Consider the following 14,554-nt stretch of genomic DNA (forward strand, 5'->3'; position numbering starts at 1 on the left):
TACACCAATTAGTAAGGAAGCTAATGATGATGATCATGTAACTTCAGATCAAGTTACTACCGAACCTCGTAGGTAAACCAGAGTGAGATCCGCACCGGAGTGGTACGGTAATCCTGTTCTGGAGGTCATGTTACTTGACCATGACGAGCCTACGAACTATGAAGAAGCGATGGTGAACCCAGATTCCACGAAATGGCTTGAGGCCATGAAATCTGAGATGAAATCCATGTATGAGAATAAAGTATGGACTTTGATTGACTTGCCCAATGATCGGCGAGCCATTGAGATTAAATGGATCTTCAAGAGGAAGACGGACGCTGATAGTAGTGTTACTATCTACAAAGCTAGAATTGTCGCAAAAAAGGTTTTTTCGACAAGTTCAAGGTGTTGACTACGATGAGAGTTTCTCACTCTTATCTATGCTTAAGTCTGTCTGAATCATGTTAGCAATTGCCGCATTTTATGAAATCTGGCAAATGGATAAACAAAACTGCATTCCTTAAATGGATTTATTAAAGAAGAGTTTTATACGATGCAACTAGAAGGTTTTGTCGATCCTAAAGGTGTTAACTAAATATGCAAGCTCCAGCGATCCATCTATGGACTGGTGCAAGCATCTCGGAGTTGGAATATACGCTTTGATAAGTTGATCAAAGCATATAGTTTTATACAGACTTGCGGTGAAGCCTGTATTTACAAGAAAGTGAGTGGAGCACTATAGCATTTCTGATAAGTATATGTGAACGACATATTGTTAATCGGAAATAATGTATAATTTTCTGAAAAGCATAAAGGAATATTTGAAAGGAGTTTTTCAAAGAAAGACCTCGGTGAAGCTGCTTACATATTGAGCATCAAGATCTATAGAGATAGTTCAAGACGCTTGATAAGTTTTTTCAATGAGTACATACCTTGACAAGATTTTGAAGTAGTTCAAAATGGAACAGTCAAAGAAAAAGTTTCTTACCTGTGTTACAAGGTGTGAAGTTGAGTAAGACTCAAAGCCCGACCACGGCAGAAGATAGAAAGAGAATGAAAGTCATTCCCTATGCCTCAGCCACAGATTCTATAAAGTATGCCATGCTGTGTACCAGATCTGTTGTATACCATACACTGTGTTAAGCGAGGGAATACAATAGTGATCTAGGAGTAGATCACTGGACAACAGTCAAAATTATCCTTAGTGGAATAAGGATATGTTTCTCGATTATGGAGGTGACAAAAGGTTCGTCGTAAAAGGGTTACGTCGATACAAGTTTTGGCACTGATCCGGATGACTCTTAGTCTTCATCTGGATACATATTGAAAGTGGGAGCAATTAGCTAAAATAGCTCCGTGCAGAGCATTGTAGACATAGAAAATTGCAAAATACTTGCGGATCTGAATATGGCAGACCCTTGACTAAACTTCTCTCACAGGCAAAACATGATCATACCTTAGTACTCTTTGGGTGTTAATCATATAGCAATGTGAACTAGATTACTGACTCTAGTAAACCCTTTGGGTGTTGGTCACATATCGATGTGAACTATGGGTGTTAACCACATAAAGATGTGAACTATTGATGTTAGATCACATGGCGATGTGAACTAGATTATTGACTCTAGTGCAAGTGGGAGACTGAAGGAAATATGCCCTAGAGGCAATAATAAAGTTATTATTTATTTCCTTATTTCATGATAAATTTTTATTATTCATGCTAGAATTGTATTAACCGGAAACATAATACATGTGTGAATACATAGACAAACAGAGTGTCAATAGTATGCCTCTACTTGACTAGCTCGTTAATCAAAGATGGTTATGTTTCCTAACCATAGACAAAGAGTTGTTATTTGATTAACATGATCACATCATTAGGAGAATAATGTGATTGACTTGACCCATTCCGTTAGCTTAGCACTCGATCGTTTAGTATGTTGCTATTGCTTTCTTCATGACTTATACATGTTCCTATGACTATGAGATTATGCAACTCCCATTTACCGGAGGAACACTTTGTGTGCTACCAAACGTCACAACGTAACTAGGTGATTATAAAGGAGCTCTACAGGTGTCTCCAAAGGTACATGTTGGGTTGGCGTATTTCGAGATTAGGATTTGTCACTCCGATTGTCGGAGAGGTATCTCTGGGCCCTCTCGGTAATGCACATCACATAAGCCTTGCAAGCATTGCAACTAATGAGTTAGTTGCGAGATGATGTATTACGGAACGAGTAAAGAGACTTTCCGGTAACGAGATTGAACTAGGTATTGAGATACCGACGATCGAATCTCGGGCAAGTAACATACCAATGACAAAGGGAACAACGCATGTTGTTATGCGGTCTGACCGATAAAGATCTTCGTAGAATATGTAGGAGCCAATATGAGCATCCAGGTTCCGCTATTGGTTATTGACCGGAGACGTGTCTCGGTCATGTCTACATTGTTCTCGAACCCGTAGGGTCCGCACGCTTAAGGTTTCGATGACAGTTATATTATGAGTTTATGAGTTTTGATGTACCGAAGGAGTTTGGAGTCCCGGATGAGATCGGGGACATGACGAGGAGTCTCGAAATGGTCGAGACATAAAGATCGATATATTGGACGACTATACTCGGACATTGGAAAGGTTCCGAGTGGTTCGGGTATTATTCGGAGTACCCGGGAGTTACGGGAATACGGGAGAAGAAGCATATGGGCCTTATTGAGCTTTAGGGGAGAGGGAGAGGCAGGCCGCGCGCCCCCCAAGGCCTAGTCCGAATTGGACTAGGGGGAGGGGCTGCGCCCCCTCCTTCCTTCTCTTCCCTCTTCCCCTTCCTTGTCTCCTACTCCTACTACATGGTAGGACTCCTAGTTGGACTAGGAAAGGGGGAATCCTACTCCCGGTGCGAGTAGGACTCCCCTAGGGCGCGTCATAGAGAATGCCGACCCTCCCCTCCTCCACTCCTTTATATACGGGGGCAGGGGGCACCCCATAGACACACAAGTTGATCCTCGTGATCGTTTTCTTAGCCGTGTGCGGTGCCCCCCTCCACCATACTCCTCGATAATATTGTAGCGGTGCTTAGGGGAAGCCCTGCGACGGTAGAACATCAAGATCGTCACCACGCCGTCGTGCTGACGGAACTCTTCCCCGACACTTTGCTGGATCGGAGTCCGGGGATCGTCATCGAGCTGAACGTGTGCTAGAACTCGGAGGTGCCGTAGTTTCGGTGCTTGATCGGTCGGGCCGTGAAGACGTACGACTACATCAACCGCGTTGTCATTCCGCTTCCGGTCTATGAGGGTACGTAGACAACACTCTCCCCTCTCGTAGCTATGCATCACCATGATCTTGCGTGTGCGTAGGAAAATTTTAAATTACTATGTTCCCCAACATTTTGCCCGTTCATTTCCTCCTTCGGAGCTGCTCCCTCCTTGTCTCCGGCCGGCCGGCGTGCCGTGCCCTGGCCGCGCCGCCCCCGTCCTGCCCCGGTGGCGACCTCCGCAGCGGCGCCTGGGGAAACCCTCGTGCCCCGGTTGGTTGCCCCGGACCGGTCGTTTCGGGCTGCGCTGCTGCTGGGCCTCCCTGAGGCCCAACCAGTCGGGCCTTCCCCCGGGCTGTCGGCCGCTGGATCCCCATGTGGGATGCGGGCCGCCGACCGCTTCGTGGGCCGGCCGTCCAGCCCGGCCGCGCGTGGTGTGGCCCAGCAGCGCCCCCCGGCGCGGTCTGGCCCGTCCCGGCGCTCGATTTGGCCCCCTGTAGGGTTTCCCCGTGCCCCCCGTGCCTCGCCCCTCGCTCCCCATCCCGCCGCCACGCAGGCCGCCTCCCTTGTCCCCTCCGGCCGCCTCCCTTGTCCCCTCCGGCCGCCGCGCCCCTCGCCCCCCTCCCCCGCCGGCCATGCCCTGGGACTGGGGCGATGCCGAGCCCCGCCCGAAGCGGCGTGTGGATGACCGCCGGGATCCTCCGCGCTCCTCCCCCGACGGCCTCCGGCGGGAGGCTGACCTCCGGAGCCAGCTCACCTCCCGCCCGGCTCGCCGTTCCCCTGCTCGTGACTCCCGCGACCCCCGCCGCTCCCCTTCCCGCCAATCACGCCGCTCCCCCGCGCGGGATGACTGCCGTTCACACTCGCCAGCCCGCCGGGATCCGCCTCGGGAGGACTCTCGGGACCGGGCCAACTCGCCTGCCCAGCGCTCCCCTGCCCGAGGCCGGTCACCGACCCGGCGCTCGCCGGCCCGTGTCGGCCGTGGCTCCCGCCGGCCTTCCCCTTCGCATTAGGCTCCTCCCGCCTCCGGGTCCACCGCCCCTGAGAACCGGCATTACCAGCCCCCGCGCGCCCAAGCTGCTTTTCCACCATCTAACGGTGGCAACAGGAACCATGGGCGCCCGGGCGCTAAGAAGAAGAATAAGAAGGGGCCGCCTCGCCCTCCACCTGCCGCCTCCTCCGCCGCCGTGGTGACCCCGGCCTCGGGTGCCGTCGCCGCCCCCGAGGGTCTGCCGTGCTTCAACTGCGGCCTGCCCGGCCACTTCCAGGTGGCTTGCCCCAACCCACCGACCTGCTACCTCTGCAAGGAAGCCGGACACCCTGCGGTTCTCTGTTCGGAGCGCCCGGTCACAGAGGAGATCATGATGTACGGCCACGGCATCGAGGACATGGGATTCTTCCACATTGAGGTGCCGGAGCTCCCGCCTCCCTCCCCCTCGCTCCTGGCCCTTGTGACAGTCGTGGGGGAGGGCGTCGCCACTTCGGAGCTGATCGAGGCCGAGCTCAACCACCTCTGCCGATGCAAGTGGGATTGGCAGGTGACCTCCACCGCGCCCAACACCTTCTCGGTGATCTTCCCCGACGCCCTGAGCATGTGCCTCTGCACCCGTAGCGACAACATCACCTTGGCCCTCAACTGGATTGTGGTGAATATCTTCGAGCCGAGGTGGGATCCCAAGGCCGTGGCGGTCCTCGACACTGCTTGGCTCCTCATCGCCGGCCTCCCAGACGTGGCCCGGTCTGAGCGGGTCATTCGCAGTATGTCCAAGATCCTGGGCAAGGTGGTGGTGGTCGACGAGCTCTCTCTGCGCAAGGAGGAGGAGGTCCGAGTCAAGGTGAAATGCCTGGACACCTCCAAGCTCCACACCACGCTTCGGGTCTTCTTCAACGATGACGGATACGACCTCACCATCTGCCCTGAGCCGCCGAACCACATTGGCCGCCCCCGCCTCTTCGTCAACAGCCTCCACGGGGCGGGCCCGCGGATGCCGATGGCTCCCACCACCGGCACCCCTGCCACTCCCGCTTTGACGACCACGAGGAGGACAACGACATCTCTGAGCGCTCCCGCTCCCCGTCTCGTGAGCCCGCCAACCCCCCATCGGGTCGCGGCGACTCCGGGCAGGGCCGCACCCGGGTGTCTGCCGCTGACCTCGCGGTGGCTCTTTAGCTGGCCGCACCCCAGTGGCACCCTCTCCCCCTGCCTCGGAGTCAGCCAGTGACATCTCGAGTGTTGGTATGCTCGTCGTGCCCCCCTCGTCGCCCCGTTCTCCGTCCGCCGACTCCGCTCGCCGCTCCTCTCCATCGGATCCGGAACCACCGTTCCCCCCAGCCCCGACCCCTCCGGTCCTCACGGGTGGTGACGGTGGGACCCCTCCCCTCGGAGAGCCCTCTCTGGTGCTCCCGCCTGTGGGGGATGAGTCTGGTGACACCCTGGTGCTCGTCGCCCCGCTTCCCCCGCTGGTGACCCCCGACGCCCACCCCACTTCCCCTGCCTCCCCGGCTTCGGCGGTGGCCGTGGTCATCACCACTCCGGTCTCCGCGATCCCTCCCCAGACGGTGGCGTACACCAGGCGACCCCGCTCCTCCTCGATGCCGGTGACGGCGTCTCGCCGCAGCGCTCGCCTCGATGCGGCCCGCCCGGCTGATGCCTCGGTTCCGTCCATCGCCGAGCGTGCTGAGATCTGGGCGGCTGCCCGGAACCTCGAGTCAGGTGTGGATTCCGCCCTCCCCAGTTCTTCCTGTTGTTCCTTTTCCGCGCTTGAGGCCGTTCCTCTTGGACACCTTGCCAAGGTGGCCACTGACTCGGCCATCGTTTTCAGGGGGGAAGTGGGTCCTCCCTTAGAGCAGATCGCGGCCATTAGGGCTCGCGAGATCCTGGATGGTAAGCTGGCTGAGACTCGGGCTCGCCTGCGTAGGACCCTTGAGGACTAGACTGCCCGTACCGCTGTTCAGGCCCCTTCGGTGGTCGATGGGGCTATTCGTGGGCGCACTCGGTCCCGCACTGCTGCTCTCCGCGCCCAAATCGCATCTCGTGTTCTGGGGTCAAGCAGCCCCCGATGGGGGCTTAGATGCGGGCCCTTTTTTGGAACATCCGCGGCTTCGTTCATGATGGTCGACGCCTCCAACTAGTCGAATACGTGCGTGACGGACACATTGACATCATTGCAATCCAGGAAACCTTGCGTACTGAGTTCTCCCTCCATGAGCTTGACTGCCTCAGCTCTCACCTCTTCGCCTGGCATTGGCTCCCTTCTAGTGGGACCACGGGCCACTCTGGTGGCATCCTTTTAGGGTTAAGGATGCCACCTTTGAGGTGGGCGGCATGGACCGGGGCGAATTCTTCGTTAGCATAGAGATCCTTGAGCGAGCTCTGAACTTCAAATGGGAGGTCGTGATTGCCTATGGTCCGGCGGATCACCGACGTTCCCCGACCTTCCTTGCGGAGCTCCACCAAAAGATCTCCGCCTCCCTCCTCCCAGTAGTTGTGGGCGGAGATTTTGACCTCATCCGTTCTCCGGACGAGAAGAATAATGATAGGATTAACCTCCCCCGTATGCAGTTGTTCAACGACTGGATCGCGGAGCTTGGCCTCCGGGAGATCGAGCGGACGGGGGCGCGATTCACCTGGACTAACCGCCAGGCCGACCCGACGCGATCCATCTTGGATCGTGTCCTAGTTTCCCCGGAGTGGGAATTGAGGTGCCCCCTGACCTCGCTCCGGGCGATTACCCGGATTGGGTCTGACCACGTCCCTCTCCTCCTATCCTCTGTGGAGGAGCGCCCCCCCTCCCGTCGCGGTTTAGGTTTGAGTCCTTTTGGCTCAAACAAGCCGGCTTTCGGGATGCGGTCTCTGCTCGTTGGACTCTTTCTCGCGCCTCTCCCCATCGCTCCATGTCCGCCGTTGACTCGTGGCACTTCTGCGCCAAGCTTGCCCGCCAATTCATGAAGGGCTGGGGCACTAATCTTGGCCGTGACCTCCGCGAGCGTAAAAGATCTCTCCTGTTGGCTATTCAGGCTCTGGACGCCCGGACCGACTCCTCCGGGCTCTCCCCAGATGAGTGGATGCTGAGATATGATCTTGAGGATCAACTCTCCTCCATCTACACAGATGAGGAGGCATACTGGAGGTTGTGTGGTACCCAAAGATGGGTGCTCCGCGGCGATGCAAACACTGCATATTTCCAGGCGGTTGCGAATGGCCGACGCCAGAGAAATTCCATCCACTGCTTGTGGGAGGATGACGCCCCCCTTGTCCGCCCCGCAGCCATTCGGGCTCATGTAGACGACTTCTACAAAGCCCTCTTTACCCCCACCCCTCGGGGTGGCGCTAGTCTCGCCCCCGACACTTGGACGGGGGTGGAGTTGGTTTCCGACGAGGCCAACGGGGCCCTTGTTGCCCCCTTCGCCGAAGAAGAGGTACTCGCGGCCATTAAAGGAATGAACCCCTCCTTGGCCCCGGGTTCGGATGGCTTGCCCGTTACGTTCTTTAAAACGTTCTGGCAGACAGTCAAACCTAAGGTCATGGCCCTCTTCGAGGAGTTCTATTCAGGCTCTATGGACCTTGGTCGCCTCAATTATGGGATCATTACCCTCATCCCAAAGGTTCCGGGCGCCTCTGATATTCGCCAGTTCCGTCCCATCACCATGATTAACGTGATATTCCGGATCCTGGCCAAAGGGTACGCCAATAGGGTGACCCTGCTTGCTAACTCGATCACTCACCCGAACCAATCGGCCTTCATCCAAGGCCGGTTTTATTTTAGATGGCGTGTTGGTCTTCCATGAAGTCCTTCACGAAGTTCGGGTGAAAAAACATCGCGATGTCTTCCTGAAGCTGGACTTTCATAAAGCTTATGATACTGTGCACTGGCCTTTCCTTCGGGAAGTGCTGCTGCGTAAGGGCTTTGACGACCGTTGGGTGACTCACGTGATGCAATTAGTCTCCTGTGGGCGGACCGCGGTGAACATCAACGGCGAGATTGGGCCATACTTCCCCACTCTCTGTGGGGTGCGTCAGGGGGACCCATTCTCGCCGTTCCTGTTCAACATGGTGGTCGATGCTCTGGCCGCCATCCTGGAAAAAGCCAAGGGTGCCGGTCATATTCACGGCATTGTCCCCCACCTAGTCGGAGGGGGAGAGGTCTCCCTCCTTCAATACGCGGATGACACCATAATAATGGTTGAAGGTTCTACTCAGGACGTGGCTAACCTGAAGTTCCTCCTCCTGTGCTTCCAGCAGATGTCGGGCCTAACGATCAACTTCGATAAGAGCGAAGTGATGGTTCTTGGTTACCCTCCGGTGGAAGCTCAGGCTATCGCTGACCGACTTAACTGTCAGCTGGGTTCTTTCCCCATGACCTACCTGGGGATCCCCATTAGTTATTCGCGCCTCACCGTGGCGGACCTCCGCCCCACGGTGACCCGTATGCAACATCGCGTCGAGCCTTGGAAAGGGCGTTGGCTATCGAAGGCTGCGCGTGTGATTCTCATCAACTCCTCTCTCGCCAGCCTTCTTTGGTACCTCATGAGATTGTATAGCCTCCATGAAACGCTGCACACGGAAATTGCCAGGTACCAATCCAGGTTCTACTGGGCTGGCGAGGATGACAGACAGAAGTACCATATGGTCAGTTGGCTGGACATATGTAAACTCAAGGACCAGGGGGTCTGGGGATTTTGTCCTCCCGACGCATGAACATCGCCCTCCTGACCCGGTGGCTATGGCGTATTGCTAATGGTGACGGAGGGCTTTGGCTCACCATCATCCGGAACAAGTACCTCCGTGGATAGCCTCTGGCTTTCTGTCAGCGTTCGGGCGGATCCCAGTTTTGGCAGGCCGTTATTCAGCTGCTCCCTGTGCTTCGCATTGGCACGTCCATCTCGGTTGGGTCTGGGTCCGCGACCCTGCTCTGGTTTGATCGGTGGATCGGCGACACCCCTCTGGCCGCCCGCTTTCCCGAGCTCTTCGCCATTGCTGTTGACCCGCGGGTCTCTGTTGAGACGACCCTTATTGACTTAGGGCGCCTCGCGTTTTGCCGCCCTTTTGGCCCGCCCGAAGTGGCCGCCTGGGATGCCCTCCTCGAGGACATCGCCCTTCTCCCGATGAACGTCACCGACACCCCGGACGCCATCTCTTGGCACCTAGAATCTTCCGGACGCTTCTCTACTAAGTCCCTATACGCGGCCATCGCGCCTTCGCCCGCCCCCGAGCCCTTCAGTTTGATCTGGGATATCCGCCTACCACTGAAGATTAGGATCTTCCTTTGGCAATGGATCCGTGGATGCCTCCCCTCCGGAGTCGAAGTCCTCAAGCGTAACGGACCTGGAGATGGGCTTTGCCCCCTGTGCGGCACGGTGGAGGACGCTAACCACATCTTCTTCGCGTGCTCCACGGCCCAGTTTCTTTGGTCCAGTTTCCGCGAGACGGTTGGTGGACAGTGGTGCAATTCCAATTTCCCCGACCTTCTCGCAGAGATCCATGCCTCCCTCCCCCCTCGCTACCGACATATCTGTTGGCTCTACGTAGGGGTCCTCGCCTGGACGCTGTGGACTGTCCGCAATAAGCTTGTCATCCAAAAGGTTACTCTCAGACGTGCTACTGACGCCATTTTAAAAATGTGTGGGTACCTGCAGCTTTGGCGGCCGCTTAGCCGCCCTCAGGATCGGGACGTCATCAACACCCTCCTCGCCGACCTTCGATCGCTCGCCTTCCGCCTGGCGCCACCGCTTCCGCCGCCCCCCCCGGAGCCCGACTAGTTGCAGTCGTTTATTTCTGTTCTAGGGCTTGTTGAGCTGTGCCCTCAGCATTAACCCTTATGGATCCTGTGTTCTGTATGAACTTGGTGTGTGTGTTTGAACCTCTGTGGATTGTTGGCTTGGACATGTGCTTTATAATATAAAGCGAGGCGAAAGCCTTTTTCAGTAACCATCTCACCGAACAGGAAAAAAAATTGAGTGGAGACCGGCTGCAAACCTCCTCCCGTGCATACCCGGTCCGATCTGCCGCCACCTGTCCCTGCTCTCCATCTAACGCTATCCTCTCATCCCCACCTGCACGTACGCTTCTCGGCTCGAGTACCTTGCATCGGCTCCAGGAAACAAACTACACGGCTCGTATCAATCAGTTCCGCGGTAATCGGAGTTTCCATGGCCGAGCGATCGGAGCCTTCTTCTCCACGCCATTGGACTGGTGGGCATGGGATTCCTGGGTCGGCTATGGTCGCACCGCGCCAGAACGCCTCGCCGCCCTCTCTCTCCCATGGCTGCATCGGCCCGGAACGAGAGCCATGGCCGCCGCGGGCCGTGCTCCCGCTGCCTGAAGTGTTGCCTCCATCGAGAAGGACGGGAGTCGTCACGCCAGAGTTCGGCCCTGTCGCTGCCTTGGATCATGTAAACCATGCGAATGAGTACGACCGCGGCTCCACCTCATACAGCCCGCTGTCGACAGTGGCGCCGGAGGAAGCAACATGCGACATAGACTTGCCGCCACCGCACGTAACAGAAGACCAGGAGTATGACACAACCAACATGACTGGAGAAAGAGGCCAGGAGGACGATGTGATCGACACTGGTCGTGGAGCTGACGGAGAGGAGATACAACAGGTATGGTCGTTGCCTGGTTCTTCAAGATTGTCTCTTACAACAATCTCAGCTTGCATGTGTACAGTACATTGTCATGCCAAAAGCTAGAGATCATGAAGTCAAGATAGGATGTTTATCTGTAATGAACAATTTGAGGATGACATATTAATAATTTTGTAAACAATGATTAGCTCATATTTGGCTTGAAAGTACAATAGCTTATTCAGAACAAAGTATTCCATCCATGACGCACCTAGTCTAAAATAAATGTGTTGTGAAGGACATAATATATATTTTACATTGTAATGTAACTTTAATTCTCAACACTTTCTACTGTAGATGGCTGATAAAGTTGGGCGATCTTTGATCGTTCCCGAAATGGGAAAGTCGTTCGATTCAGAGCAGAAAGCATACGACATGTACAACACGTATGCCGACAAGATTGGGTTTAGTATCAGAAAGAGCCAGACAAAGCGCCGCCAAGATCGAACTATATACCAAAAATATATAGTTTGCAGTAATGAGGGAGAACTAGAAACCGAATCATCAAAGGCCACTACAAGAACAGGTTGCCAGGCTCGTGTTCAATTTAGTGTCAGTAGAGAGGGGATTTGGACAGTGCAAAAGGTTGTAACCGATCACAATCATTATCTTGAAAAATCCCAATAAGTCGCACAAGCCGAGATCCCAACGACGTGTTGTAGAAGCGGACAGAGCGCTAATTGGCCAGATACGTGAAGCTGGGATGAAGCCATCTCAGGTGTATGATTTTATGGTAGAGTTCTATGGAGGAGTCGACAAAGTTCCATTCTCAAAAATGGATTGCAATAATGAGATTGGTAAGGAAAGGAAGAAGTATTTAGAGTCCAATGATGCAAAAACACTGTTAGAATACTTGAAGAATAAGCAGAGGGAGGATCCAACATTTTTTTATGCGATTCAACTAGATGAGAAGGATGGTCAGATAGCTAATTTTTCTGGGCAGATGGTCAGTCCATTATGGATTACACATGCTTTGGTGATGCTGTATCATTTGACACCACATTTGATACCAATAAGTTTGAATTGCCTTTCGCTCCAATCCTTGGTGCCAATCATCACAAGCAAACAGTAATATTTGGGGCTGCACTGATATTTAATGAGTCCATTGATTCATTTGCTTGGCTATTTGAGACATTTCTCACGGCAATGTCAGGCAAGCATCCAAGCACAATTTTCACTGATCAAGACAGGGCCATGGACGGAGCAATTGCTTATGTATTTCCAAATACAAGCCATCGGCTTTGCTTGTGGCACATCTATCTTAATGCTGCTAAACATCTTGGGCATGTAATTCATAAGCATCCTGAGAAGTTTCTACCGGATTTTAAGAAATGTGTCTATGAAGACAGATCTGAATGTATCTTCAAGAGGAAGTGGCAAGAATTGTTGGAGGAGTATAACCTTGAGGACAACGAATGGATGGCAAAATTGTATGAATTGAGGGGAAAGTGGGCTGCAATTTATCGTGACTCATTTACAGCTGATATAAACTCGACTCAAAGGAGCGAAGGAATGAATAATGTCTTCAAGAAAAGATTCCGTAGGAAACTTGGTCTTTCCGAACTCCTTGTAGAGTGTGACAAGGTCTCGGCGAGCCTCCGCGAGAATGAGTTGGATGAAGATTTTAGTTCGCGTCGAAAGAACCCGGTTACTTATAGCAGTTTACCATTGTTGAAGACCGCGGCTGAATCGTATACAAGTAGGATGTATTCCGAGTTTGAGAAAGAATTTAAAATGCAATTTACATTCTCTTGTAAACTGCTAACAAATGAAGGGCCAATCTTCACATATATGGTTACACATATGCGCAGCGAGCATGGAGCAACAGTTGTATTCAACAATACAGATATGACTGTTGCATGTTGTTGCAGAAAGTTTGAATCCATAGGTATGTGTACACATTTTTTATTGCAATTGATGTTTAATACAAACTGATAAAATATGAAATGCATATCTGATAGGTTTGTTGTGCACGCATGCTCTCAAAGTCTTCAACCTGAACGATGTTTTCATTTTGCCATCGCAATATATACTAAATAGATGGACAAAATATGCAAAGAGAGGCTTTTATATTGAGAAGCAAGGAACTGATACGGAAAATTTGAAAACACAAGCGGCCCGTATCTCACGGAAGGCAACATCTGTTGCATTGAAATGTTCGACAGTGAAAGAGCTTCTTGATGATTTGGAGAAAGCCATAGATAAGTTGGATTTGGAAGCAGATAATTCTCTTAGCAAGATGAAAGAAAAATCCAACGAGGTTCCGCTAGTTTCGACTGAGTGTGTTGCAGAGACATTAAAAGGTATTGTATCGTTTAGAGTTCCTCCGGTGGTAAAAGGCGCAAAGAGTAAACGATCAAAAATCTCTCTTGAAAGGAAGAATGGAAAGAAAAAGAAAAATTCTAAAACGAAAGGTATTGATCGATTGTACCCAATCTAGCAAAGCTATTATCCAGTATATGTTTCTATAGCCATTTTTATTTTATTTTGGTTTTTATGTCTGACTATAGGAGAAGATCCAAAGAATGCAACAGAAAATAGAGAGGAGCACAATGGTCCAAATGAATTGATCGTAAGACAGGGCTTGTACTCATTATTTTCCTTTCATATTGTACTTAATTTGTTGCTTTAAACTATTTCATCTTCCATGGTGTAGGACCTTAATGCTAGTAGCATTGACGCTATGACAAACTTTGCAAATGATGTTCATTGGCAACTTCGACCATAGGTTCTTCCTTGATCCAAGGCGGATATGCTACTGCCTCAATGCCAACATTATCAAGTGATGTGTATGGTCAGCCTTCGACCATGGCTTCTCCGTTGATTGAAGGCGGATATGTTAATGCATCCATGCTAACATTCTCAGCAGATGTGTACGGGCAGCCTTCGACCATGCCTGCTCCTTTCGTCCAAGGCGGATTTACAAGTCTTCTACATGGAATTCAACAAGAAGCCACATTTTCCTCGTCCATTAGAAAGTTACATTTCGATAAATAGCAGTTCTGGACCTGTAACGTGTTTTCTGTTTTAACATCTGAGAGTGACATGGTTGAAGTTTGATGATTTTTCATATGCTTTCAAGAATAATTTGCTCTATCATTCTGATGGAGTGCCAAATCATGACAATATGGAACCTTGCTTTGTAATATGTACAGGATTATCTATTTATTCTCATAGGGTTGCTTTACTGGAATGCTACTCCTTGGTGTTTAAATTTCAGTCCAATTTGAATCCATTTGCATTCACTTTCCAATCAGGGCTGTATGAGTACAATGAAATGTTCAAATGTAAAATGTGAAATCTTCATGCTTTCAGTTTTGATACATTGATGTCATCCTTTTCTAACAAAAAGGAGTTGAGGTTCTCTCTTGTAAAAGCTAGCAAGACTTAGCTGTGCTTTCCTGTTTGCAACAAAATCAAGATATGAGCATGTAAAAGATGATATAAAACATCAGTTTTTTTTAATTTATAGATGATCGCAAGAATCTATCCTTTTACAGATCAGAAAATTTACAGTCAATATTTCTGAACAATTTACAATAGAGTATCAGCATTATTTTCATCATAAGTTTCTGAATCTTGAAATTCACTGAAGAAAGTACGTTCTAACTAAAAGAACATGCTTACTTGCAATCCATTGAGCAGAACATCAGCGAGCATTTTGACATCTTTTCTGACCTCGTAGCAGGCCATGAAAA

At 51.6% G+C, this 14,554-nt stretch overlaps 1 protein-coding gene and 1 pseudogene across 1 annotated transcript; both read left to right on the forward strand.

Annotated features, from left to right (window-relative positions):
- The first annotated feature begins 7,124 nt into the window (after positions 1 to 7,124).
- Positions 7,125 to 9,989, forward strand: LOC147991752 (uncharacterized). The gene is made up of 4 exons (XM_087538794.1): positions 7,125 to 7,649; positions 7,737 to 7,925; positions 8,068 to 8,859; positions 9,069 to 9,989. Exons 1-4 carry the CDS (start codon positions 7,125 to 7,127, stop codon positions 9,987 to 9,989), a joined length of 2,427 nt encoding a protein of 808 aa, XP_087394920.1.
- Positions 9,990 to 10,448: 459 nt separating this feature from the next.
- On the forward strand, positions 10,449 to 13,584 carry LOC147991753 (protein FAR1-RELATED SEQUENCE 5-like; annotated as a pseudogene).
- Positions 13,585 to 14,554: the final 970 nt, after the last annotated feature.

The sequence above is a fragment of the Triticum urartu genome, chromosome 1A (assembly GCF_056163025.1).
Source record: "Triticum urartu cultivar PI428250 chromosome 1A, HENAU_Tu73, whole genome shotgun sequence".
Taxonomy (NCBI): domain Eukaryota; kingdom Viridiplantae; phylum Streptophyta; class Magnoliopsida; order Poales; family Poaceae; genus Triticum; species Triticum urartu.

Bases quoted from the DNA above. Each gene is read 5' to 3' on its own strand.
- LOC147991752 (XM_087538794.1), top strand. From the start codon at position 7,125: ATGTCCGCCGTTGACTCGTGGCACTTCTGCGCCAAGCTTGCCCGCCAA. The intron at 7,650-7,736 runs GTACTCGCGGCC...ACGTTCTGGCAG, and splicing joins CCCCCTTCGCCGAAGAAGAG to ACAGTCAAACCTAAGGTCAT. The intron at 8,860-9,068 runs GTCAGTTGGCTG...CAGTTTTGGCAG, and splicing joins ACAGACAGAAGTACCATATG to GCCGTTATTCAGCTGCTCCC.